The 25000-nt window shown below is 38.6% G+C and overlaps 2 protein-coding genes across 4 annotated transcripts in view; one reads left to right on the top strand and one right to left on the bottom strand.

The window, feature by feature from the left end:
- Nucleotides 1-3791, bottom strand: part of LOC138040885 (uncharacterized) — a 5232-nt gene extending 1441 nt beyond the window's left edge. Inside the window, exons 1-5 of the mRNA XM_068886594.1 lie at nt 3587-3791; nt 3178-3348; nt 2252-2515; nt 1307-1511; nt 407-634 (exon numbers count right to left, since the gene is read on the bottom strand). Of these exons, the coding sequence (XP_068742695.1) occupies nt 407-634; nt 1307-1511; nt 2252-2515; nt 3178-3348; nt 3587-3775 (1057 nt within the window). The 5' untranslated portion in view covers nt 3776-3791. The remainder of the gene's footprint in view (nt 1-406; nt 635-1306; nt 1512-2251; nt 2516-3177; nt 3349-3586) is intronic.
- The window catches only part of LOC138040884 (uncharacterized), a 23697-nt gene extending 10801 nt beyond the window's left edge, over nt 1-12896 (top strand). For all 3 annotated transcript variants that reach the window (XM_068886593.1, XM_068886592.1, XM_068886591.1), the window contains exons 2-6: nt 6784-7204; nt 7653-7758; nt 8499-8725; nt 8845-9135; nt 10365-12896. In XM_068886593.1, the coding sequence (XP_068742694.1) occupies nt 6866-7204; nt 7653-7758; nt 8499-8725; nt 8845-9135; nt 10365-10742 (1341 nt within the window). In that variant the 5' untranslated portion in view covers nt 6784-6865 and the 3' untranslated portion in view covers nt 10743-12896. The remainder of the gene's footprint in view (nt 1-6783; nt 7205-7652; nt 7759-8498; nt 8726-8844; nt 9136-10364) is intronic.
- Nucleotides 12897-25000: the final 12104 nt, after the last annotated feature.

The following is a 25000-nucleotide window of genomic DNA, read 5'->3' as shown; positions in this document are numbered from 1 at the left end:
TTACATATAATTTTAAAACAACAACTAACAAAATGAGATGTGAGAGTGATGTCAATTTATACATTTTTGACACCGACTAGAAATGAATAACCCCTCCAAAAATCTACAAAATATCACGTGGTAGGTCAAGTATTACAGTCTATATCAAAACATAATTATCTGGACTGCAATAGAGCATGCAGACTGCAGCTCTAGGGACACCTTACACTGGCAGATCCAGAACTTCAAGTAAGTGAAGGCCCTTTCATCAAGAACTCCACAAATCACACAAAAATGATATGGTACATACGTGCAAAATTCTTGCCTATAACACACTTAATTGAAAGGCATATCTTGTCTCTACTAAAAAGATAAGTCACTCCATGTTAAAAATCAGAGCAACACCCCCTAAATGAAATTTACATACCAACTTGATCCCCATATCCTACTTCTAGGATTAAGTCTCCATCCTTTGAGAACCAACTGATTATGTCCTTAAAAAAGGAAAGAGGGTATTCCTCCCCTATTCTCGCAGAAGTCACCTCAACAATGTTTGGAGGAGGAGTGGAATAATTGACATGGCTGTTTCCCACTATCCTAGATGAAGCCCAGTGGCCAACAATAAATGAGGATACCACCTCTTGCATTTTGCTACCTAAAGGTTAGAAATAGCCAAAGCATCAACAACAGATTTATTACAATGTGAACAAGTAATACATATGCCAGGTTAGACATAAAAATTAATTCAATGCTTACTGTGATGTGAGAAATTGATCTTGAAAAATATGGTATTGAATTTGTACAGAGCATTTTCTATATGCATATTCAAATGCACTTTACAAGTTATAGATCCATGGGTGAGACTGGACCTCAGCATACACAGGCGCCTCTGGAAGCCGCTATCAGTCCATTAGCGATCTCACCCAACCCATATGAATGAATGAAATAAGGCCTGACCACAACACCGGGAACTTCATGCCCTACTCTTTGCAAATGGTGTGTGGGTTCTTTTACGTCCCACAGGGTTATGAACATTGAAAGGTTGTGAGACGGGGCGAACGTTTTATCGTCCTTATCCGAGAAGACTAGAGAGTCTAGCCATTTGCAGATGTCATTACAAAGGCAGCACTTTCTCCTCAGTTATTTAAAGACCCCGAGTATTGGTCCGGCCAGGGTTCGAACCCGCGACCTCATGCACGACAGCCCGGTACTCAACCAACTGAGCCACCGGTGCGCGGTGGAAAACAGAAAATTAGGGTATTGTCAGCAATTGATTTCATGTAATTATGTTATTACTTTTGATGAACAAAATGGCCTATTCTCTCACCTTGCCTACTTTTCAGTTGTTGTTTATGATAGATAAAACCCTGTTGGGTCTCGCTTGCACCTTCCTTTGTAAATGTTTCGGACACAATATGTGCCCAGTGCACTGGACACATAATGACACAGTTAAATGAGGTCAGGAGTGTAAAGTTCAGTCTGGAAAGCAGCCTAACTATTTCACTACACTTTTCTTCCACTTCCAGCTGTCCCTAAAAGACATTGAAAACAGCAATAAGACAATAATTATTATTATCAACAGAAACCTTTGATTCATTGGACTTTGTGGGTGACTTTCAACAGACAATGTACAATAGGAAACACATTTAACATACATGGAAATATCTGAAAGTAACAAGAGTATTAACAGCACTTGGGTTATACACAGAACAACTTTTTTTGGGGGGAGGAAGTAATAAATTTTGGTGGTTGGTTATCACAATTCTTCAGAACTTAATGTGGTGTTACATTTAATGACAAAGTGGAATGAGAAAAAGCTTCATCTAACTTCTGTTCAGCTGAAGATTCTCCTTTTAAAGTGCCTTATGGTCACAGTAGTAGTTTGTGAAAAAAACGAAGAATTTGTCACACTGTCATTTTACAAGCCACTTAATTAACATATATCAAATACAAGGTGTTGCAAATGAACCCACTGGGAACTCGGAAAAATCCGAGCCCCAGATGGGATTCGAACCCACGACCCTCCGTGATCTAGTACGGATGCTCTAACCACTGAGCTACTGGAGACTCTATGGTGAGCAAGGGTGAAATGTGGGTATTTGACTCGAGCTGCATTGCGCGATGCAGCTCGAGTTCATTTGCAACACCTTGTATTTGATATATGTTAACCATTGTCTCACATTCGCTCACTTAATTAACATCCATCAAGATAAGATGAAGATGTGTAGGAATTAATGCTTATTACAAACACACAGGAAGGCAGGTCATGTACCTTATCATCAAATCCAACAACTCCTAGGGCAAGGGAGATGCCCTCAAAGTTCAATTTGAAGAGTTCCATGCTTTGGGTCACCTCTTGAAGGTTACAAGGGAAAACAGCACTTCCCTTGTTGTGCAGACCCTTGTTACTGACTGTAAATTCTTCAACCCCCAGGGTAGCAACTGGGGTATCTTCTGCTGCCCCATGCCTAGCAGATTCCCACTCTTTCAACCTCTTCAGGAAAACTTGGAAATCATATGAGGCCTCAAAATTTCCCTACATTGAAGAAATAGGAACAATAAGCTACGAAAAAATACTGGAAGTAAATCATCAAAAGATTTCCTACTTTACAGCAATAATTGGTGGTATTGCAATGCCTTAAGAACAGTCTGCTCCTTCAGTAGCTTTCTTTGCAGTAGATAATAGTTACCTCTTCTTCATACATGATAGAATTGTCAGCTACTCTCACTGTACCACTTGAACCTACTATTTACCTTAATTTCCTCCCCAACCTGCAGGATATATATACTTGTAGTTTGTACTTCAATATAATGAAAAATGTTCTCAATTTTTTTTTAATCACTAGAAGTATTACTATGAAAATCCAAAACCTGTGAACACTAAGAGGTCAATGTGGTTAAATTACATGCACAAGAATAATAAATTAAACCACAAACAGTATTGAGTAATGGTAATATAATTAGTTTGAGGTTTTGCATCACTTCCGATTGGTTGCTGCACAACGGGAAATGTCAAAATCAAATCAAAGTGTTCATAGTTTTTAGATTTGCACAGTAAATCTCTACAAAAATGGATCAGGTCTTAAGAAGAAAACTATGTGAATACTGTATACATGTAATAATTAATGCAGATGACTGTTTACATAGTTACATACTAGGTAATTTCTATATTAGTCAACAAAAAACATGTTGGCTTACTGTAAATCTCAACAGCTTCTCATTGTTGACCATTGGACCAAATCTCTTGACTATCTCATCCCAATCTTCTACTTTAAAAAATGACATAACTGTAGACTGTACAGTGTTTAGTGTCTTTATCTTGTCTGCTTCTGTTTTTAAATCTTTTAATAACAATTCACCAGAAGAGATCTAAAAAGAAACAGAAAATAAAGACAGGGGTTTGTAGAGTGACAATTGGAACAGAAGCTACATAAACACATGTACAAGGGATAGCTTGCCAAAGTGAGAAGGTACACACAAATTAGTTTAAATTCTTGAGGTTATTAGCCACTGAAAGGAAGTGGAATTTAACTTAAAATATAATAAAATACAAAATGGAGCAAAAAACAAAATTTCATGCCAGACTGTTGAAATATATTGCCTTTACCTTGTTCAAAAGGAATAGTTTTGTTTCATCAGGAAGGCTGACTAATGGCTTCACATGCCACTGTTTGATTGCTAATGTCCCTTTGACGACGTCGCCAGGAGAAAACTTCTGCCCTTTGAGCTTCCCACTCTCGTACAGCCTGTTTACCTCCATGAAAGCGGCCCAAGTACTTGAGGATACTTGTGCCATGGTGAAGACCTCACACAAAATTCTTTTCTGTAAGACAGAATTTCTTAATGTGAGCTGCTGATAATCGTGACATAGCAAAGTACACGTATAGAAAAAGATAGATGACCTCGGAGATTGGCTAGGTGCTTGTAACTACATGTCATAACAATATAACTGTCTTTGGTCAAGGAAGGGGACAAAAGTACTAAATGAATTCAAATAAAACGTGAACACCATTCAACAGTAATCAAGTGACTATGTGTTAGGCAATAACCAAAAAATTAATTGTTCTCTGTTTCCATGTAGGAAAATGTCACAACTGTAATTCTGTTACCACTCCTTTCAGCAATTTCTTTTTAAAACTCAACTTGCATTACTTAAGTGAATAAATTAAATTCTTACATCTTTGTATAAAATACGAGAACAATCATCTCTCCATGATGGGTGCGGCTTTGGAGGTTCACTCTGTACATCAAGGTCTCCATATAGTTGAGATCTACATCTCTCTACCTAAATTAATTTGTATGAAGAAAAATGCTGTAAATTAGATGACACAAAGCATAGTGGGAAAGGGCATATTAAAAGTTATTAATTCTTCATATTGCCTTAACTGGGCTCTATATTAACAAACAGGCTGGCCATTACATACACTGCACATGTACATGCAACATCATTGATTATGCAGTGTTTCATATTCATTGACAGACTGGCAAATACAGTAATATTCACTTTCTTTACATGATCAAGATTAATGACAACAACAATGTGGTATGCTTCAAGCATGCCTGAATTCAATTTCAAATCCAACATTTTAATACAAAATGTACCTCTTCTCTGTATGTAATGTCATGACAGAATGATGAAGACTTTTGATGCATGGCACCAAGGTAAATAGCCTGATCATCTGTAAGGCCACAGTAGATTCTTGCCATTCTGCCTTGGTAATGTTTGTTTTCTGGGTACTGGGAATGAAGTTTCTTGGTGGCTAGCATCAGGTGAGTACCCCCCAAAACTTCGTACTCATATGCATCCTTTTTAGCTGGATCAAATGTTTCTTTGCTTTCTACACCCTTTGCAACCACGAACAGACATCCATGACTTCCACTTGGCTCTTTTAACAATTCTTCTTTGAGGCTGTCAACAAATGCATCATTTACACGTCGAAATTGCCTTGATGGGCCGACAGGCAAACCAAGCTTCTCAATGGGAATGAGTTGTGATGTTGCTGTGATGATCAAAATAAAACATGATCGTCTTAATATTAACTGCAGTCTAGATACTGCATTTTCTAGATTTAACAACTGGTATGCCTCTCTCAAGATTCCAGAAACATTTCAGGTTTGAGAAGCCATTTTTCAAGCTGTTTTTTGACTGAATTCTACTTTGAGATAGCCAGCCCAATGTAATTTTTAACTGTACAGTGTATATAGCATGCTTAATTATTAACAGAAGAGAACTTCTGGTAATGAGCCTAATGCATGCAGAACAGCTTTTCAGGAGTTTTGAGAAATTTAAAGTGGTACTATGATCAAAAATTCATTTCCTTTTTTTCTTCAGATTTTGAAAGCATGTTTTGAGCTTTGAGTTTTATCCAACGGCTGTTTATTTTGAGTGTAAGTTTTGGATTTCACGGTCCGCCATTACTCACGTTCAAAACTGGCCGATTGGACCTCAGAGGGTTGGATCTAGAGAAATTGACGTCATTTACTCACTAGCTTAAAATTTCAGCGTGTAGACGCAATTTATTACATAATTATGCAGAACACGGGTTTAAAAATCTGAAAGCCCGAAACTCCTGTGCTGCATATTAATTCGGCCACGTACACACGCATTGCATTCTTAAACTAGTGAGTCTTTGGCGTCATTTTCTCCTCGACCCAGCTCTATCAAGATTTTAAAGTTAGTAATGGCAATAAATAAGAAAATTCCAGTGAAAATAAACAGGTGTCTTTTTAAAATCAGAACTTAAAACTTGGGTCAGTTAGTGTTTAGTTGAAATCCAAAGAAAAACTTAGAATTGTTTTTTTGGTCGTAGTACCACTTTAAACTTGTCACCAGTAATGAACATCAGGAAAGAAGCAAAATGATACCTTCTGCGATGTTGCCAAATGAAAAGCTATCCAGCCAAGTTTGAGAGTTTTCTACAGAAAATTGGCCAAATGGGAGACTTGCAAAAGTTGCAAAATCCCATACAAACCCTTATAATTTTGTGGCCTGTCAACCCATTCCATACAAACTCTCTACTTTAGGTGATATTTGAAGATATATTATTTCGCCATTTTCCTCCTCTAAATACATCTATTCTTTGTAAAGACTCTCAAACTTGGTTGATCTTTCATTTGAATGTCTTAGTTTTTTAACCAAACGGAAAACAACCAAACTCGTTCCAGTTCTCTCACGTTTCTGAAATGGCCTATTACTGGTGCCAAGTTTAAATGTCATCACTTAAATATTTCCAGAGATATTATCAATTTTGTGATTTATCTTCTTGATTGAACCACTGATGACATAATCAATTTTAAGCTTTGGGAATGAAAGAACGTCTTTTGAAAGAGAAAGCGTCATTCTCGCTCACTTATAAGGGCCTTTCAAATAAGCAAATATAATTTTTTACTTCATAGGCACTTAAAGTAAAATTTCAGGGAGTATTAAAGACAGGTTTTTGCAGTGCTTGACAATCAAGATAAAGTATCGTTGGAGTTAAATTTACAATTTCCAGGAGTTTCCAGTCCTATTCAACACCACCAATAGAATTCCATGACTTAACAGAACCCATATGAACCCTGTGTATATAAACATGTTCTTTTGGGTGTGATTGGCAATAGGCTAGTGCATGTACAGAAGAGTACAATAATTTATAACATTTTACCAGACAATCAGCCTGAATGGTTTATTTTTCATCCAACATGGCTTTGGCATTCCTGGATTATACATGTACATAAGTGAAATTTCATGCTCAATAATACAGTGTAAATTATTTCCTTTTTTCTCATAAGTATAATAATTATTATTGTCTACACTTTTGACAGGCAAGAGAGAAGGGTGTACTACAAGCACCGATACAAGGCAAGAAGGTTCCCAGACAAGTACTTGACAGTGATTGATGATGGAATGGACCAAAAAACAACAAACATTCCCAGGGTCCGTCGCAAAACTAAAGCGACATGTAATTTGACTTCTGTTGGCACACACCTTGTTGGGGCAATTCTCCACTCTGGGCAATCTAATATGTCTGGTAAAGAAATTTATGGCTCTTTTGATTTCTACCAGTGGCCCCATGACCCAAATTTGACCGCTTCAGTTCTTCTGAACATGATTGCAAAGTGGTGCCAGTTCTACAAATTGCCTCCCATCTTTTACCTTCAACTTGACAACTGTGTGAAGGAAAATAAGAACCAGTACATGATGTGGCTGTTTGCTCTTCTGGTGGAGCTACTTGTGTTTGATAAGGTTAGTCCTCATGGAATACAAAATCATAAAATGCGCCAGAAACTTGTGTCAAGTTTTGTGACTATGCATGTTGTGATCTTTTCTTGTGTAATATATTTCGTTTTCATTGAAGACTTTTGCTGTTGTGTTAGCAGTTGATGTCCCAATATTATCATTATCACAAAGTCACTGAAAAATTCCTAATGCAAATTTCCCTCCAATTGTAAGCGCATCTGTTTTCTAAGTGCAAATTTGCCTCTTATAATAAGCACCTACAGTAAAAGAAGGCCTTTGAAAAATGCAAGTGTTGTAATCATGACAGCTGGAGTAAAAGCAAGGAACTAGAGTTTTTGTAGATCAACACTGACTATTCTCTTTGTAATGGAAACTGTCTCGGTGGTCACCAAGTTCTAAAATTTAGTTGTCTTAAATTTTTCCCTACTTGTGTGCATTCTTTGCAATCCCTTAGATCAAGTTAAACTTCCTTCCTGTGGGGCACACCCATGAAGAGATTGATGCCTTTTTTGGGGTTTATTCGAAGCACCTGGATCTAAATGATGTTTACACGATGGATGGTAGGTGTACATATCTCTTGTAATACAGTAACCTACATTTTTCCAAGTTTGGCAAAACAGGTTCTTATATTTGGGGGTAGTTATTGGCAATTTAGGGTAAAGTAGGTTCTTAATTAGGTTCTTAAGTTTTTAGTAGGAACCATTCTTGTACAAGCAGAAAAAGTAGGTTTGGTCCTTTGTGATACAGCATTTATTTATAACTGTCTTGTAATGAGCCTTGAGCAAGACTGACTAAATTATATACACTATAAACGTTACGCGCGTACTTTCCATGAAGTATTCTCTATTTCTCAAAGTCAGTTATACTTCTTAGTGAAAAATGCTTATGAAAATATCCCATAACTCACGTATAAGAACCTAATAAATTTTGCTTGGCTAAACAGGTTCCTATATTTTTGGGTGTAAAAATGGGAAATTTCTGCCAGCAGGTTCTTAAACCGCTAGGTTCTTACACACGGGTTTTTACTGTATAACACATGTTTGAACTAAACAAAGGGGGTACCTGGATTAAAGCATCAAGTAATTTCAGATAAACTGCTGGATTCATCTTTCAGTTTGCTTTGTGTATGCTTGTAAATAAAGGGTTTATAATTTCATATGAGATCATAAGTCACTTGGGACACAATACCAAGAACCCATTCACATGAAATAAGGGATAGATTGTTGCAATTATAATTATTTATTAATATTAATACTATTTACTGATAACATTTGCAATTTTATTTTCTTCTCTGCCATAGAAATGCAAGAGGCAATGAAAAATTGCATACAGAATGTCAAAGTCCTTCCTTTTCTGTTGGATGCTGTGTACAACATAAAAGAGTGGCTGGCACCTCATGCAGAGCAACTGCATGACCATACTCAGCCAAAGTGCTTCAAATTTGTCAGAAATGCTGCTGGGAAGTGCGAAATGTTTTACCGAAACTACTCGCACATGCCATGGGAAGGTCCTGTCGTTATTTTGAAGGTGCAGTTACAACCTTTTATCATTTGTCTGCATCTTACAGATCATAATACTAAAGTTATCTTTTAATTAATGCATTGCACTGTTAATTGTTAATCGGAAAACCTTTGTTCTTACACTAGAGTCATCCAGGTGGCAAACCAAGTCTTGTGAGACCTGTGTTGGACAGAATTGATGTTGAAGGTTTGAAGCGTGACCTTAACAAGTTCAGAGATCACTACCCTGAACAGGCGTTCTCATTTTGGAGTGAGTGGGTGAATAATGTCGACAATTTGGTTGCTGTGCCAGAGACATGGGAATGGCCTTTGGATGCTATTCTGATCGCAGAGAAAATAAAGCCATATACGGTTGATCAATCTGTCCCTGAACACCTGCAAGCTCTACAGGACAAGGAATGTCGGCCAACAAAACAGGCAAGTTGAAATTGTCTGAGTGGGTGAATTTTCTGTTATAGGTCTACTTTCTAAGGGTTCACATGTCACGACTTGGCAGCTCTTTTAAGTTAAACATTCTCTATCGGTGTTCGTCAGTTCTTTAAGGTTACCGTGTACCCTCAGGGGTGGCTCCGGTTTAACGGATGTAGCGCCTCTCGGTTACATCACAGATACCCAAAACCCTATATCAAATTAAAGCTTATGGAATTGGGTATTCAAATATTTCATTGCTTTTTCAAGAAAATAAATTCCTACGTTTTCCGCGTAGTCGAAACTTGAAGGCACAGATTGTCTTTCTAGAGTTCCAACTCAATGCGATTTTTATATTTTGGAAGTTTGTTTTTTTTTTCTCACGGTCAGCATCTCAAAGGCTAAAAAAACGTGTCAGTGTTTTCCTGAATTCGATTGCGTTCAAAAGTTACGGAACATTTTGAAAACTGCAAGAAAAACATGCGGAGTGAACGCACGGAAATGGCTGCCAAGGAAAGAGTTTTAAGAATTATCGAATTCCCCGACTCGTCTCTGTTGATTACATACTTTTCTAGCATCTGGCCAAATTTAACCGAAATCGGCCAAATTGTTGTCGAGTTGTAACTCTTGAAAGTGTCTCCTTGAAGCGAAAATTAAAGTTCGAGAAAAGAGCGCTTAAAAAAATTATCCCTACACAAACAAGTACCGCCCCCAAACGCCTTTACGGAAAATTAGCCAATTGTTTCGCAAGGCACTTTTTCTTCCGGTTACCTGCTGTGATGATTTTCTCGCAATTTTGCACGTAGTCGCGTTACAGAGTAATCAATTCCTTCGCCATTTCGTTGGATATTTGCGGTGTTTATTTTCCGTCGATACTGCATTTTGTATACGTAATCATCGTGGAAAAAACTAAACGAGGAAAGACCTCATTAAGCAAAGCTGTTGGGCCCAAGCCGAAGCGACAAAGGCGGGCTAAATCATCAGCAGAAAGAGCGGCGGAAACACCAGTACCGGTGAACCATCGTGACCGTATGATTACATTATGCTGTCAATCAAAGTGGAGTTTAATTTCCGGTGGAAATCACTGACATCCCAATTTCTCGGCAAATATTCACTCTTTTGAAAGATCTTGCTGGGAAGTTTATTTCCAACTTAAAAAACGAAAATCGATTTTTTTCCTCTGAACGTACACGGTAACTTTAATTAACCTTTTCTGACTAAACTGCATTCTTTTTCAGATTTCCACTGGAAGGTATGTTGCCCCCAGCAACAGAGAAAATCCTGTTGAACGTGTTGACTCTTTCTACGAACGGCTTCAAATTGAAACATATACAGCAGTTTTCTTATCAAACTGTGAAGAGGAGCCAGTGATTGGTGTTTTAAAAGAGATGAGTGAGGATCATTTCAAAATCCATTACTGGAAAGGCACATACAGAGGGAAGTGGTCACCTTTAAGCCTTCCAAGAACAAGGGAACCTTGGACAGAAGTTCTTCCAAAGGAGTGTATTATTCTCCACTCCTTTGAACTTACTGAAGCAAAGAAGCTGCAGGTGACTACAAGAAGGCACTTAATGGAAAAGTATTCCTCACTGAGGAATAGTACAAATAATTCATAATCACCAGGATGCAGACTGTTAAAACCTTCACTCCCAGTGCCCATGTAAATATAGGGGAAAAAATACAATTCATTTATGTGAAATACTAAAAACTAAAAAGCACCATGTGAAAGTTTTACTGAAGAGGCTTTATCTGAATGGTTAGACCAAGTATTTTCTTTGAGACTAAAAAGTTACAAAGAAATAAGAAGATTGTTTTGAATGATCTTATCATTGGGCATTCATCCAATTCTGTGTTGATAACACCTGGCTGTATTCTGAAACAGCATTGGGCTTTGAAAACGCCTACTATCTGGTTGTTAAGTATTACGTTTGCTTATCTTTTTCACTTCAACCATACAGTAGTAAAAAGTAGATATATAATATCTTTGAAGGTTTTTCGGTTTCAACTAACAACTGTATGCATGGTGCAATTGCGGTTCCACGTTTTTCCTATAGATTAATATATAAATTTTATGGAGTATTCAATATTTAGCCGCAGCTACGGTTATGATGCGATGTTTTCGAGAATTGTCGCCGCTGCACTAGTTACTGACAAACCCCGCATGATTTTGATGCCAGTGAATCAACTCATTGAATTTTGAACGATTTTTTTAGTTATTTTCAGCTGTAGCCATCGCATCACTTGCGCGAGGGTGGCTACCCGTGATTTTCACCATGCGCTGGCGACGCAACCATTTAGAAAAAAAATCTCATCACCATTTTCAGTGAACTGAAGTCTATTTGAACTATTAGGCAATGTCTTTTACGAATACTGCTTATTTTAGTCTAGTTTCTGGCGATTTCTGCAGCTGAATTCAGTCATTTTTAGGCCTGTTTTAGCCACTGAACATGGTTTCTGCATCGGAGGAAAATAGTCGCTATTGATGTAGTTCAGTTTCTGTAGATTTTCACGGATTTTACCGCGTGCAGAATTTCTGCATCGGGAGAAATTAGTCGCTGCTGATGTAGTGCAGTTTCTGTAGATTTTCACGGATTTTACCGCGTGCAGAATTTCTGCATCGTACCTGAATTCAGTAAATTTTAGGCCTATTTTAACCACTGCACATAATGCAGAATTTCAGCATAGGGGGAAAATAGTCGCTTCTGATGTAGTCCAGTTTCTGTTGATTTTCACGGATTTGCAGAACTGCAGAATTTCTGCATCGTACCTGTATTCAGTAAATTTTAGGCCTATTTTAACCACTGCACATGATGCAGAATTTCTGCATAGGGGGAAAATAGTCGCTTCTGATGTAGTCCAGTTTCTGTAGATTTTCACGGATTTTACCGCGTGCAGAATTTCTGCATCGGGGGAACTTAGTCGCTGCTGATGTAGTGCAGTTTCTGTAGATTTTCACGGATTTTACCGCGTGCAGAATTTCTGCATCGTACCTGAATTCAGTAAATTTTAGGCCTATTTTAACCACTGCACATGATGCAGAATTTCAGCATAGGGGGAAAATAGTCGCTTCTGATGTAGTCCAGTTTCTGTTGATTTTCACGGATTTGCAGAATTGCAGAATTCCGCGTGCAGAATTTCTGCATCGTACCTGTATTCAGTAAATTTAAGGCCTATTTTAACCACTGCACATGATGCAGAATTTCAGCATAGGGGGAAAATAGTCGCTTCTGATGAAGTCCAGTTTCTGTAGATTTTCACGGATTTTACCGCGTGCAGAATTTCTGCATCGTACCTGTATTCAGTAAATTTTAGGCCTATTTTAACCACTGCACATGATGCAGAATTTCTGCATCGGGGGAAAATAGTCGCTTCTGATGTAGTCCAGTTTCTGTAGATTTTCACGGATTTTACCGCGTGCAGAATTTCTGCATCGTACCTGTATTCAGTAAATTTTAGGCCTATTTTAACCACTGCACATGATGCAGAATTTCTGCATAGGGGGAAAATAGTCGCTTCTGATGTAGTCCAGTTTCTGTAGATTTTCACGGATTTTACCGCGTGCAGAATTTCTGCCTATTTTAACCACTGCACATGATGCAGAATTTCTGCATCGGGGGAAAATAGTCGCTGCCGATGTAGTTCAGTTTTAGCAGATTTTCATTCTGCATGCGGTGAGATAAATCTTTCTTAGGGTCAGCATATTCAGAAGTTTTACTGGCATGTTTAACTGACTGCCAAATTGTGACGGTCAAATAAAGGCTTTCTTTACTGAACCGGTTTTGTTGTTGTTAGGAATGATAAGATTTTCAATGAACAGCGTATAGGCTCCGAGGAATATTCACTTTCTCAACGGAAAAAAGTGGTTTTGGAAAAACCCATTTTAGTTTGGAACGCGTTCACCAATAAACTCGCAACCAAGGAACCACCTCGCCACCAACCAACTCGCCACCAAGCCAAGTCACCTCGCCACCACACACTAGAGTAAAGTAGTCGAGGTGAATTAGCTGTTCGAACGAGAGTAAATTAGTCGAGGTAAATTAGCTGTTCGAACGAGAGTAAAGTAGTCGAGGTGAATTAGCTGTTCGAACGAGAGTAAATTAGTCGAGGTAAATTAGCTGTTCGAACTAGAGTAAAATAGCCTCGGTGAATTAGCTGTTCGAACGAGAGTAAAATTAGCTGTTCGAACGAGAGTAAAGTAGTCGAGGTGAATTAGCTGTTCGAACGAGAGTAAAGTAGTCGAGGTGAATTACCTGTTCGAACGAGAGTAAAGTAGTCGAGGTCAATTAGTTGTTCAAACGAAGTTTGTTTGCTTGTCTTAATGCAAATTACATGCTGTCGGTGACGTCATTTGATAAATGTTCCGTTGTCTAGGGCAACACTTTTCAGTGCGCGCGCGTTGAAGTTCGTATGATTTAAACAGTTCTAATACGATTGATGACCCTCAATAACAATATTTTTTGAGAACTGGCTTGAGTTATTATTGCTGGCTTCGCTCTTTGGTTTAATTTGTATTTATGTAAGTGTTTCATGAGGCTTTGGCTAAACAGTCTAAAAACTTCATCCAACATCGTGTTCGCCGAGCAACGTTTGTTTCGAACCCGATGTTGAATGAGATTTTTTGAATACTTAGTCAAAAAAAGAATACAAGAAGAAACCACACTAAATTCTTATTGATCATGACTTTTGTAGATTTTACTGATTAAGCCTAAGCGCGATCGTCTGAAGAAGAAAGCACTCCTTTACTGATTAAGCTTAAGCGCTCGCTTCAGTGATTAGGCCTAAGCATTCTCGTAAAATTTTAGCTTTCATTTTGCAGTTCGGTTAACTACACTTTTCATGAGACCGTGTGAAGGAGAAAGCACTCGTTTACTGATTAAGCTTAAGTGCTCGCTTCAGTGATTAGGCCAAAGCATTCTCGTAAAATTTTAGCTTTTATTTTTCGGTTCGGTTAACTACACTTTTCATGAGATCGTGTGAAGAAGAAAGCACTCGTTTCCTGATTAACCTTAAGTGCTCGCTTCAGTGATTAGGCCTAAGCATTCTCGTAAAATTTAGCTTTTATTTTGCGGTTCGGTTAACTACACTTTTCATGAGATTGTATGAAGAAGAAAGCACTCGTTTACTGATTAAGCTTAAGCGCTCGCTTCAGTGATTAGGCCTAAGCATTCTCGTAAAATTTAGCTTTCATTTTGCAGTTCGGTCAACTACACTTTTCATGCGATCGTGTGAAGAAGAAGGCACTCGTTTACTGATTACAGTGTAAGCCTAAGCGCCCGTTTCAGTGATTAGGCCTAAGCACTCTCGCAAAATTTTAGCTTTCACGTTGCGGCTCGGTTAACTACACTTTTCATGAGATCGTATGAAGAAGAAAGCACTCGTTTACTGATTAAGCTTAAGCGCTCGCTTCAGTGATTAGGCCTAAGCATTCTCGTAAAATTTAGCTTTCATTTTGCAGTTCGGTCAACTACACTTTTCATGCGATCGTGTGAAGAAGAAGGCACTCGTTTACTGATTACAGTGTAAGCCTAAGCGCCCGTTTCAGTGATTAGGCCTAAGCACTCTCGCAAAATTTTAGCTTTCACGTTGCGGCTCGGTTAACTACACTTTTCATGAGATCGTATGAAGAAGAAAGCACTCGTTTACTGATTAAGCTTAAGCGCTCGCTTCAGTGATTAGGCCTAAGCATTCTCATAAAATGTTAGCTTTCATTTTGCAGTTCGGTTAACTACACTTTTCATGAGATCGTGTGAAGAAGAAAGCACTCGTTTACTGATTAAGCTTAAGTGCTCGCTTCAGTGATTAGGCCAAAGCATTCTCGTAAAATTTTAGCTTTCATTTTGCGGTTCGGTTAACTACACTTTTCATGAAACCGTGTGAAGAAGAAAGCAATCGTTTACTGATTAAGCCTAAGCGCCCGTTTCAGTGATTAGGCCTAAGCATTCTCGTAAAATTTAGCTTTCATTTTGCGGTTCGGTTAACTACATTTCTCCAAAATGGTTTGAATTAATTGATTTGTTATGGTTCAATTTTACCCCTGGCTTAAATTTTATTTTCCATTGTTTCAAACTCATTTTTATTATCACCGCACCCAAAAACAAAGAAGAATAAAGTTTAAACTAAAGATAAAATTGACCATAATTTAACCAAACTTGCTTTCTGTAGGATATGATAAACTCAGGCCATACAGTTTTCCAATACATGGAGCAATCGATGGTTACAGTCGCAAAATCCTATGGCTTGAGGTCGCTAGATCCAATAACAAACCAGTAATTCCAACCTCATTTTATCTTGACTGTGTGAAAGAGACTCAGGTTGTCCAATCATTGTTAGAAGTGACTGTGACACAGAAAATGGCATAATGGCAGCCTTGCAGTGCTTTTTCCGTAAAAATGGAGATGATGACTTAGCTGGTGAGTTCACCCGCTAATCAAAGGATTGAGTGCTGGTGGTCCTTCTTCCGAAGGAGGAGAGCTGGATGGTGGATTGACTTCTTTAAGTACATGATTACTACAGGAATACTTGACCTTGGTAATACTTTACATATGGAGTGCTTATGGTTTTGCTTTCAACCACTCATTGATAGTGAAATTGACAAAGTCAAAGTGCACTGGAATACTCACTGCATTCGTTCTTCCAAAAGTCAGTGTACAGTACCAGGAGTACCAGACATTTTATATTATTTGCCACACCGCTGAAAATGAAAATCTTCTCTGAATTTTCATCTACTGTAGCAGGTGCACTTTATTTGTTCCAAAAACTGATTGCCTTTGCATACCCTAATTAAATGTGTACAGCCTGACCCTTTATTTTGGTATTTAACATGGGTTTTTTGAACCAGTTATAATCAGTATCACAATCTTATAGTTTTGCCTATGCGCAAGCCATCAATATATCGTGGTATTGCCGTCTCACTTTTGCGGCCTGTGATTGGTTCTAATGTTGAAATTGACGTCGTTGCACTAAATTTGGTTTGTTGACGTACTCAAACAAATTGCCGCCGCATTCAAACGTGCTATTTCGCAGGTAGAAAGAATTGAAATTTCGATCAGGCGCGGATTGATTAGTTTACAGTTTTATTTATCCTCATAAATGATGGATCGCGATACAATACTAATTGCGATTTTGAGACGGCAATACCACATTATATTGAGGACTAGTTGGGGAAAAAATATATTCCGTATTGGGTGGAGTCGCGAAGGGACACTTAAGGGAAACTTACAGCAATTACAGAAATGATGTGTTTCACTGTAATTTGTAAAAAATCTTCCTGTTTGAACTTGTTATTTTCAAAAGCATTACATATATGTGTGACAACAGTTACTGTTAATAGTGCTACTACCACCACTTCTTCTGCTTAGTAGTTTTATTTTGAAAATGTAACCTAAGGTAAACAAAGTTTAATAAATAATTCACCTGAGAGTTCTCAATGTGCTGGTTAAATACAACTGTATCACACCTTAAGGACCCACAGACGGATTTTTCGCGCGTTGCTAAGGAAGTGAAATGTTTCTTCCGGTAACTGACGTCATTATATCATGAGCTGACAAGAAAACCCACTCACGATCAAAAGTCACCGCACAAACTGTTGTTTCCATCGAAGGTGTTTCCTCGCCCTTCCTCGCGCTCGTTCTCAGATCAACTGCGCATGCGTAAACGAACCGACTTCCGGTTTGGGAAAAAAGCTAAATTTCCGGCGGTTTTAAATTGAATTAATTTTTTTTGCATGGCACGTTTCAACCCCAAATACAGAATATAGCTAAGCATTGATTTTTTAAAATCATCCTTTTTGTAAAAGTTATGGGTATTTCAGTATCGTTTATGTCTTTAAAGAGAACATTTTTCAAAATAAAAAGAAAACCATGCTTGGCTGGATGCAAAAACGAATACAAATTATCAAACCATCAATTAAATACCCAAATTGCGTAGCACGGAGACAAATTTAGAGTTTTCTTTTATTGGTCACGTGACCATGGGCGTGGTATGATGACGTCATATTTAGGGTCATTGACTTACAAAAGTTGGAAACTGACCAAAATAATGCCAAATTCTCTCAAATTACTTAACCATTACATCCTTAGCAACGCACCCCAAAAAATACGTCAGTGGGCCCTTAAAGCAGGTGACTCTAAGGCTTTCAGGCGTGGTAAAAGTAAGTCAGTGGTACTACAAAGGCCTGATTAATTCTCTAATTTAAGCCAGAATTAATTAAGAAAAAGGAACATGTCTAACAAATGCCTCAAATTTGGAAGAAGCAGGTGGTAATAGAATGCTTAATGTTAATAGTAATTCATTTGACCCTCTTAATGTGATAAAATAAAGTTGTTTACACTATGTTGTTTGGTAGTTCAGAAGTACATGCACACTACACTCCCACAGTGGGTGGAGATACATACTAGTTTTCCTTAAAATGTACATGTATGGAAGGTTTCACCCAAGAGGTTTAAAGTTCAACATGCGTGTTGAAGAATAAAAAATGGCACGGGACATTGAAATTTGCAAACTGAAATGGGCCTTCCCAGTTTTCTTGAACAGACACACCTAATGACTCATTATCCATGTAATAGATTACTCAATCCCACACTCTAGGAAAACAGTGGAGCATGTCTTCTGTGGGTGCCTATTATGTCTAAAGTGTTACATACGAGGTAAGGGTTGGACCTCAGGGTGGAGCCTCCACATATACAAATTTGGTTATTACCCCAACCCTCCTCACAAACTTCCCAAAGGCACACAAGTTTGGATACTGACTCATATCAGTCCAAAACCAATACAATCTTTTATTTCCGATGACATCATTTCCATCATGTCTTCAAAGTTGTAGATGTGCACTGGCATCTTCAAGAGCAGATCACATGCTGATGTTGTTGGTCTGCACCTGCATCCGGCAACACACCCATGTACAAAGGTGATGGAAAACGTCTTGGGGAAACCAAGTACTGCCACTGTTTTTGTTCCAGTCATCCACTTGATCAAATCATTGATGGTTAAATCTTCTGTTGAATAAACATTTGCATTATCATCCAGTAAATGAATTACAACCAGCACAAGTTGAAATAAGAAAAAGGACCTACAGCACATAATTCAAGTTTAAACAATAACACAGCTATCTCCGACTTCGATTGCATTCACTGAGTTAATTGCATGTCTCAAAGAATAATTAACAGACCTTCTGCATGTATAAACTGCACAAAGACACTGAAGAGTTTAAAAACAGTTCTCCAAATTTTGAGTCGGCGTTCTCCTAAACCTCAGATATTCGTCGAAATATTATGCACAAATTTACAGAGCCCAGTATGGAGCCGCCATATTGGTGTATCCGTGGTACACCGGCAACACTTTCCAAGGGTAGAGGGTAAAGGGTAAAGGGCTAATTAGTATTTATCTTACAAAATTTAGCATTTTAATTTCTTTAATTTTCAGTATTATTAATACTTCGCTTTAGTTACGTAATGGCGAAAGTTGCTGGAGTAAATACAATTTGAATTGCTCATGGTCCTTGGTCCGTCATTGACATAGGAACATAGCTACTGTACTGTCCCACCATTGCATGTCCCTCGATTCAAGGACAAAACAATCAGGCTTGAATATTGTTCACACCGATGCAAAAAGGTAAAATATGCCAAGGAAAAATGATGATGAGCCTTTGCTGTTTGTTCAATAAGTGACCAACTGACAAAGCTTGACAAGTCACGCTCTTTTTCCAAAATACCAAGCAATTTGAGCCGAGCCCCGTCGTGAACCTGACATCATAAAAATTTTAGTGAAAAACGCTTAGTTATTTCAATGAACTTACTTCAAGTTAGATCTCAGCTCATCTGTGGACACCATCTCAACAGCTTCCTTATGAATATTTTCAAGATTCATGGGTGTTTGGCTTTTTTTGCCCCCATCACTGCGACCGATGAAATAGCCAACAACGACACCTATTGCAGCCACTACGAGAAAGGCGAGAACAACTCCCACTATGATTAAAACACGCCTCTTCGGTGAAATGTGTGTTGAACCTGTCTCCTCCACAGTTAACATCTTGCTTTGTGCCCCTTATCGCAATTCTTTGAACTGTGCAGCTTCGATTTCAAATTGTTTTTTTATAAGTTGTCTGAATGAAGGTCAATCAACTTATGACCCCAGGTGTGACTAAATTGCTGTTTTGACTCCAGTGAAGTGAACCAATTTGCATGTTATGTTTTACTATTGAATGTAATAAACAAGTTTCTTCTTTTTTGCTTTGGAAAAAACACCGTTGCTAGATGATGACGTACATGATTGTTTTGGCGACAGAATCAGAAGTCATAGTCGGAAAACCTAATTTTACGATGACTGCAAAATCTTCGCGCACTCATTGGCTAATTAGCGGACAGACACACACAAATTTATAATTTACGCGTTTCGAAGAGTTTAATTTATGCAAAATTTTGTGAAACGTCGATCTGTCACTTTTTAACCAATAGAAAGTCTGCGTTCATTCCATTAGCCAATAAGAGAGCGGGGCAAGTTATGAATTTGGTCGCGTCAGATTGAATAAAATTGAAGTTTCTCGCATTTTTGTCTGGCTTTCTTCTCGTGTTTTGACTTAATTTTGACCTCTCTGCCTTTTTGTTATTGTAAAAAACAAATTGATGTCAGTTTTCATGCGTCTGTCCTGTTATTGATCGTGAATTTCGTCATAACATTGTCAAAGTAGTCGACGGATACACTCGACAGCTACTTTCACAATGTTATGACTAAATTCATGGTCAATAACAGGACAGACGCGTGAAAAACTGACATCAATTTTAATTGTCCGCCTATCCTCGGCGATGCGCTGTGATAATATTCTTAACTCGTCTCACTTAAGTCAGACCGGCAATGCCTGCACAGTGCGCCCCTCACTCAACAGCTTTAAGTTTTCAGCTGAAAACAAAGACAAGGACATCTAGCAAGATGATCGTCATCTGGATTTCCGGTTTTGGACTGAAAAGGGGTCATTCCTGTTAACAAATTACCACAAGATATCATGATCAGAGATTTCAATCGGATCACGCAACAACCTTGGTTATATTTTGTTTTTGTTCTTTTTAACGACTGATGTTCTATGAATGGGTCTAGAGTAATTGGCTACCCGCTGTTACGACGGCGGGCGAACATAGGGGCACTTTTGTCACGACTTATTTACGATACTGCTTGGTGTACAGTGGAACCCGGTTAATACGGACACCAAGTGGACATGCCATCTTGTCCGTATTAAGCGGGCTGAACGTTGTTTAATTTGTCAACTTTAACTGTACACGACAAGTTTATCTGAGGAAACCTCACGAATATGAATCAAACTGTATATGCTGGCGGTAAAATCCCCCGGGGAGTACTCCCAGAAAAATTGGGTAGGGGTGTGCGGCCCGCTTCCCAAAACCCTTACCCTATTTATGACCAAAATCTGCGATTTTCCTGACCTGACCAAACATTGGATACCCAATTTATGACCTGACCCTTAAATCAATACCCTGGTGCAGACCTGCCTTATAATTATTTCCCTTGTTCAGACCAATGTTAAAGGCAATGTTTATCCGCTTTTATTAGGTAGGTTACATGATAAAGAAGTAGCTTCCAAATAAAAAACGAATTCAAGACTAGAGTGCAAAAATGGATACCCTATTTATGACCAAAATGGCGGAAAATTGGCCAAAATCGATACCCTCTTTATGACCAAAACGGCTGAAAAACTCTACCCTTTGGGGCCGCACATACCCCCCCCCCCCCCCCTGGGTAAAATCCGTTCTCAGGTTGAATCCGCTTTTACCTTGGTTATTGTAAATTGGTGATCCTAGATTGAATACGCACTCAGATGAATTGAAGAAACGTTTTTGAGGGCCTAAATTACGCCTGAAGGAAAATTTGGGTCAGATTAGGTTTTGGTTTTTATTCATGGATATCATTTGAGTTATCATAGAAAAGTAAACTGAATGAAAAGAACTGTGTTGCGTTGAGCATGTTCGTCGTTGTACTGTTGTGGTGAAATTTGGATCTGGTATAGTACAGTTCTTTGTTCCCTTACTGAATAGATAAGTGAATGAAAACAGAAACCGATTAGATAAGAACATGTGCTGAGATAAGTGAGACAGATCTTGAGGGAAGGTATAGGTGTTTTCAGCCCTTTTGGGGGGTTGATAGGTGCTTTAAACTACAGGTAGAGTGCATATTCAACCTAGGTAAAATGAGGATCACCAATTTAACTTATTGTAGGTAAAAATTAAACAGACTTAACCTGAGACCGAAAACATATACGTCTCAGACTAAAGGGCAGCGTTCTTGAAACACGGCAATGGAATCATCTGAAAAAGGTGTCGGAAACAGGATAATTGGTATTGATTGAGCCAATGTTTATGTAATGATATTGACATATCTGCCCGGAAATCGAGTGTCATGTCTGCTTGGGGCATAGGGTAAAATTACACTGGGCCGATGGACTCTTGGACCATTGGACTGTTGGACTATTTTTTAGACCAGCGAAAATAAACACTTAGGGAGGGCTGGGTAGATATTTTATTCACCTATGGGAGCAGGTTTAGGGGAGGATGGAAATGGTAACACGAAAATGTCCGAAACATTGACATAAATAGCATTTCGCCCCAAATTGAGCCAACATTCAGCAAATGCAAGGACGAATTCATATGTAGGTATCTGTAGTTTAATACAATGGGCAGTCTCAAATCTGTTTCATGGGGCACCCACGAATCACTCACCAGTTGCTTGTTCCCTCGGTATTTCCGTTGTGGATAGAACATCCCTTTACTGTTATCTTTTCTGTTATCGCGCGCTAGCAGCCGATAGACATCACTGAATTTCCCCCAATAATTATGATTAGCATTTCTCGCATTGTGTTAAAGCTGAAAGCGAAAAAAGAGAAAGAAAAAACAGAGAGAGAACGATTGGCTAAGTGAATCTGTAGAATATAGCACTGTACGGAAAGGACTGGGACCAATAATATAGGTCGGTTGATCCTACGTAGACGATGAAATAAAAGGATGTTTGGTTGCAAATGTTGTGTGCTAGGAGCTCCCTCTAACAAAATTGGCGACCCCGACAGGACCTGGGATTAAATGAAGAAGAATTACCGAACTTACGACTCTTGGCGATCGATTTTTGTATGTTTTTGAGCTTTGTTGTATTTTTCGCTCTGACCACGGCCACGTGCTTCAAGTGCCCGCCATTTTGTACCGTATTTGCGGAGAAAAACGAAAACGTTCCGTTTGCTTACACAATGGCAGAAGAACTTCAATTGGAAATACAGTCGCGCATTTATGCTGCAAATTGGAGTTCACTCGAGCGAACAGCCAAGTTCTTTAAAGCTGATATCGAAGGCAAGACGAGACTAGCCGTAGCGAAACGTGTTGTCCAGCGACTTGAGGAAGAGATTGGAAAATTAGGAGACACTGAAATCGTGCCGTATCTTGGAGATTTAAAACAACTATTGACGGAACAACCATCCGTGGGCAAAAAGGGCGAAGGTAAGAGTGGAAAACAAGTTATTAGTGATGTAAAACCACCGCAGGAAGACTCTGTTCAAAAACTGCTGGCTACTAGTGCTTTACGTAGACAATTTAAGATCAATGGTCAAATTGGGGAGCCTGATCAGAAAGATAAAATCAGTTTCTCTTCGCTAGCACCTCAAATTCAAACGGGGCTGGCTCAAGGTTATGTTGAGAGTGAAATTGTTGATGGTGTTATCCGTTCGATCACACCTGGTATGGTACTTAGAAGTTACCTTGAAACTCATCAAGACCTGACATTGGACCGATTAAAAAAGATTCTCCGAAGTCACTATGGTGCTAAAAAGACATCAGAACTTTACCAGACACTAGCATCCTTATGTCAAAGCCCGAAAGAATCACCCCAAGCCTTTTTGATGAATGCTTTAGACCTGAGACAGCAAATTCTGTTCGCATGTGGTGAGGGAGATGATAACACGTCCCTACTGTATGACTCTGGACATTTACAACCTTTATTTCTTCGGTCAATTGAAACTGGTTTACAAGATGAAAGCATTCGTGCTAAGATTCGCCCATTCTTAAAAGACCCAAATGTGACAGATGAAGTTTTGATACAACAAATGAGCATGGCAAACTCAGCAGAGAAGGAGAGGGAGACGAAGCTCAAAACCAATAACAGATCTAAGCCACCAACAGTATCAGGGTCTTCACTGTCAGACGACTCACCAAAATATAAACAAGAAAGTAAGAAAAGCAACTCCCAGAGTGATATCTTAGCAGCTGTTACGGCAATTAAGTCAGACGTTGAGGCAGTGGAAGGAGAGATCAGACTAAAGTGTGCCTCACACTTGCCAGTACCATGGTTGATGTACCCTGCCTTGCAGCCCTACAGCTGATGTGTACCCCTTTTAGTACCAGTTCAGCCGTTGTATTCAATGTCAGGTTGATGTTTAGAAGCAAACCCTTAGAAACTCAGTTGAAAAGGAACTGAACCTGTTGAAGCTACGTTGAAGTTAGATATCATTGATAAACATTTATTTCAGTATACTTCTCTATGACATTTAGCCCGTGCAAAGAGGTGTAATCTCGTCCTACTAGAAGAATTTTTTTTTCTATTTAAGATGTTCTTTGTATAAGGAAGTTAAGTTTTGTTAGTAATCGTAATGGACCGTGATGCGGTAGCGAATAGAATCAGTGACGTTTAAGTGAACATATCTTGTTATTCTGGCCTGATCAACCAGGATCCTACATTTCACTTCAGAACGAGAAACAGGAGTACAAGGAACTGTTATAAAAGACTATTGTTTACTTGTTTATGTTGAGGACAACATTATTTTTAAGGTGGGAGAAATGTAGAATATAGCACTGTAAGGAAAGGACTGGGGCCAATAATATAGGTCGGTTGATGCTACCTACGTAGACGATAAAATAAATGGATATTTGGTTGCAAATGTTGTGTGCTACGAGCTCCCTCTAACAAATCAAACAATGATCGTGCGCTGACTGTATCGGGAACTGCAATGAAATTTTGTTTTGCCGCATGTGATTGCGAAAGATGGTAGTCGTTTTGTTATTGTTCTGTCTGAAGGAAAAAATGTAATCAGCCTTAATTTGTTAATAGCAGTGTGTACTGAAAAGAGAAAGAGAGAGTTGCTTTTAGGATGGCTTGTCACGCGTGTAGCATAATTCAGTGATGTCTATCAGCTGATAGCGTTGTTTGGTTTATGAGAGAGAAAAAAATATATTTGTGTGAGTGCTTGAACCGCCGACAGTGTTGCCAGTCACGCAGAAAACAAACATGGCATCATATTTGTGTTCGATTTTATTTCTTGGACTCCAAGTCATCGATAATAGATAAGTATGCATTTTAGCGCTATTCTAAAGTCGTATTTAGTCTAGCCTTAAACAGAAAAAGCAGAAAATGACACTGCCCTGTTAGGTCAATTCCTTCTGAGATCATAACTTCTTACATACGTTTCAAATAGACAATTCATAGGACATGGTAAAAGATGATAATTAGCAACCGAAGTGGCTTTGTGGCTCGGTAAATATCCACCACTACCTACCGACGCTTAGGTGAATAGTTGTTTTAGTATATACTAAAACAGTGAGATAATATAGCACAAAAAGATGATTTTAACTCATTTATTCGGACAAAGATTACGACATTTTCGGACACAAATTCCGAGCGAATTGCTCTGAGGTGAATAGCAAAGGATATCCGGAGTTTCAGTAGCCAATCAGCACGCGCGTTTAACGCTGTCCACTGTTTTAGTATATACTAATAAACCTGACGTGCTACAATGAATAATCGTGTCTCATACATCATCTCTTAAGTATTCCATTTTGCTGTTTCGGAGATTATGTGGACACCTTTGAGATTTCAAAATACATTATCGCTCAGAACT

The sequence above is a fragment of the Montipora capricornis genome, chromosome 3 (genome assembly GCF_036669925.1).
Source record: "Montipora capricornis isolate CH-2021 chromosome 3, ASM3666992v2, whole genome shotgun sequence".
NCBI lineage: Eukaryota > Metazoa > Cnidaria > Anthozoa > Scleractinia > Acroporidae > Montipora > Montipora capricornis.
Note: the sequence above shows the minus strand (reverse complement) of the source record. Positions and strands in the feature narration are given on the sequence as shown.